The sequence below is a fragment of the Branchiostoma floridae genome, chromosome 1 (genome assembly GCF_000003815.2).
Source record: "Branchiostoma floridae strain S238N-H82 chromosome 1, Bfl_VNyyK, whole genome shotgun sequence".
In the NCBI taxonomy this organism is placed as follows: domain Eukaryota; kingdom Metazoa; phylum Chordata; class Leptocardii; order Amphioxiformes; family Branchiostomatidae; genus Branchiostoma; species Branchiostoma floridae.
Window position 1 is genome coordinate 25,145,740 of NC_049979.1, and position 3,490 is coordinate 25,149,229.

The window sequence follows — 3,490 nt, forward strand, 5'->3', positions numbered from 1 at the left end:
TATTGGGAGGGGAGGGGATAGGGAGAGAGGTGGATGTAGGGGGAGAGGAGGGTGTAGGGGAGGGGAGGGTGTAGGGGTGGGGAGGGGAGGGTGTAGGGGTGGGGAGGGGAGGGGAGGGTATAGGGGAGAGGAGGGTATAGGGGTCTATAGGGGAGGGTGGAGGGGAGGAGAGGGTATAGGGGAGGGGATCGATTTGGGGGTTTTGAGTATAGAGGTACTTAGGTTCTATGGTGAACTTGAAGAAGGTGCAAGGCTACGCGGTGGCCAGAAGAAACGCTACAAGGACTCTCTTAAAGCATCCCTGAAAGCCTTTGATTTAAAAACTGATTCCTGGGAGCATCTTGCCAGTGACCGGCCACAGTGGCGGCGTGCAGTTCAGAAGGGTGCCGTTACCTACGAGGGAACACGCAGAGCTGCTGCCCAGCAGAAGAGGCAGGCCAGGAAGGAACGAGCAGCCAACCCCCCCTCGAGCATCACTTTACTTCCCTGCCCGCACTGCAACAGACACTTCAGAGCGAAGATAGGGCTGTACAGCCACCTGCGAACTCATTTGACTACTTGAATGGACAAGATGATGACGAAAGCGGTCCTCGTCGACTCGACGGACGAACAACACAACACTTAGGGAGGGAGAAAAGTGAGAGGGCAAGAGTCTCCTTCAATGGCAAAGGCATTCATTTCCAATCCACGACACTTGCTAGGTACCAATACTAGCACCATATTAGAACTTGTGTGCACATGTTACAAGTTAATATTCAAGTATTCATGACGCAAAGAATCCTGACAAACCCAGGAGAAACATGCGAGTGAATCAGAGATAAGAGAAACAATGTAATCCGAAACCTTGATCGGCATGCTGTAGGCTGTGGCTGTGAAAATTGTGCGAAGAGCTCCTATGGCAGACGGGAGGCGGTGTGTGACAGAGCCCAGGGCTACTGGGATCAGCATCATCAGACAGGGGCGAGGGGAGGGCAAAGTCTTTTGAGCTACTACCAATAGCACCGCTTACTGAGCAAGCTTCAGCAGTTAAGGGCATATCATGTGATAACAGTCCGTACCAAAAAGGAATAGGGATGTTATTTTTATCAATACAGCGTGCACAAACGGCACCTCGTATAAAGCTGTATAAACATGTGATTTATGTAATTCTGCTCCGTTGTAAGTTTTGTACGGCATTGTATTTAGAGGTGGCTGTGTTTTCAAGTCCCTCCAATGTTGCCACATAATGGACCCTTCCGAAGTTGAGAAAGCGGAACACCTGTCACAGTACAAAGTTCGCTGACTGTTGTGGTGCTCATTCTTCTCTGTCTTATAATAACTATAATAAGCCAGTATGTTTCATCTGCACTTACGAATCTTGACCAATGCTTTAGTACGTTTCCTGCTCATTGTCTATGTTTCGTCTCTTGGAGAAGGCGCCCGTGTGCACGGGTTTTGGGACCCGACAAGTTACCAACCTGTTGCAGTGTTTGCTTTCCACTCCAACGCCCAGTCCGCTGGCTATGTTTACGGTAACATCACAACAAGAGAAAACTCTTCGCCCGTCTCTGCGACTTCCAAGGCTACTTTGGTTCTTCTAGACGATGATACGTGGAGCGACCAGTTCCACTCGATTGAGGAAGATGATTATAACGGTACACCGTGTTCCGTTATGCAGACGGTTTTTAAGGTGCGTACGCGTGTCCATGCATGATTGACATGTGTTATTCTTCCGGATTAAAGTATTGACCTAATAAAATCAAATCTGCAAAGACTATCATGCTAAGCAGACAAAAACATAGAACGTTATGGTATTAATAGTAGTCCAAGGTGACTTGAAGTTTAGCTGATAAAATCTTGAGTCTGATATTAACGTTTAATATTTCACAGGATCTTTTTTACAGGATCTTTTCGTACTACTTGCACGTACTTAAGACACAAGTCTTTTTTCTAGGTTGACTTGACACTTATTAGGCTGCACCTTAGAACCTTAGTTCTCGGATTATTTTGTAAATGAAACATAAAGTTAATAGGAGTAAAGAGCTCAATATAACCAAAACAAAACACGGCAAACCAGGCATCGCCTGATAGACCCATATGCTACCACAGGAGCAGTTTGGGATTGATTCAGATCCTAGATCCTTTCTCTTCAAATCAAGAAAAAATTAAATGCAGATCTTGGAACCTAGAAATTGGTGTGGTCTACAGTCACTTTAACAGTCCATTAGTCACGAGACAACTGCATTTTTTCCAGAATTGTCAGGACTCCCCAGTGCCGTGTTGATGGGGCTATGGCACAGTCCATACCATGTACAATAGGACAGCCATCTGAAGAACCAACCTGCTACAACTCACTACCTGCAGCACAGTTTGCCCTTCCAGTGTACAACATAAATGTACCAAGGTGATTTAATCTTTCTAAAGAAACCAAATCTGTTTCCAATTTGTTAGCACTTCAACACATAATGAACTTATTTTTTAAAATTTCTAATTTTTTGTTTTCTTCTAGGCTATGGCATCTCTCTCTTGTACCATGCTACTGCAACCAATCACAGACCTCCAACTGCACCTGGGTCAATTCAACCAATGAAAATGGAGAATTAAACTATGACATCTGGTTGGTCAATGGGAACCCAAATTCAACAAAGACAGACTTTCTATACTACCAACTTTCCTATGAGTCTCAATATGTCAGCATTATCCTTATTACCTACATAATTTTGTACCTCTTTTTTCTCTTAGTCCTTTCATGTGGACACCGTGGACATTCTCACACTATCATAAGAGTCTTCATAGCCAGCATTTTGCTGGAATGGTTGGGTATATCCTTACACTTTCTCCACCTGGCCATCTATACTTTTGATGGAGCAGGAATTCTGCCAGTGAAACACTTTGGCGTGGTAGTTGATGTTGTGAGTCAGTGCATGTTCATGGCCCTGTTGCTATTATTGGGGAGGGGCTGGACAGTAACAAAAGTCCACCTGGAGCACAAGGCCTTCCTGGTGGTCATCGTCATGTACTCATTGGTGGATGTGGGCCTTACTGCGACACGGTTGGTAAGTTATCAATTAGTGTCCATGATTTGCGCTGTCGTCCTTATGTAATAATATGCATTCGTTGATAGTTGCACATCTCCTATCTAATATGTTTCAAATCATCTATAAAGAACAGTCAGTAATTCTAGTACATGTACTTACATTTCACAATATGTGTAACAACTGCAATGAGGAATTGTTCACTTAATATACATGTACTACAAAAAACCCTTTCCCTCCTACCACAAAAACATATGGTGGAATCTGGACTTTTAGATTGCATCATGTTTTGAGCATGGTCGACAGTATTTTCTTTTATACACAAACTCAATAACATGAGTGATATTTATAATTATGTTTGAAGTAAACAAAAAAATTCAGATCATACAATCATCTGGGGAACACATTTCAACCTCTTTGTTTTGATGCAAAATGTAGACATAGAAAGATTTACTAGTAAGTATTTCTTTTACATT

General features: G+C 43.4%; 2 protein-coding genes across 2 annotated transcripts in view; one reads left to right on the top strand and one right to left on the bottom strand.

Moving 5' to 3' along the window:
* LOC118429425 (peroxiredoxin-5, mitochondrial-like) overlaps positions 1–986 on the bottom strand; it is a gene marked incomplete in the record, with an annotated part of 3,523 nt that extends 2,537 nt beyond the window's left edge. Inside the window, 1 exon segment of the mRNA XM_035839915.1 lies at positions 844–986. Coding sequence (XP_035695808.1) covers positions 844–951 — 108 coding nt within the window.
* Positions 987–1,175: 189 nt separating this feature from the next.
* Positions 1,176–3,490, top strand: part of LOC118429415 (transmembrane protein 145-like) — a gene marked incomplete in the record, with an annotated part of 4,673 nt that continues 2,358 nt past the window's right edge. Inside the window, 3 exon segments of the mRNA XM_035839904.1 lie at positions 1,176–1,669; positions 2,234–2,383; positions 2,489–3,035. Of these exon segments, the coding sequence (XP_035695797.1) occupies positions 1,584–1,669; positions 2,234–2,383; positions 2,489–3,035 (783 nt within the window).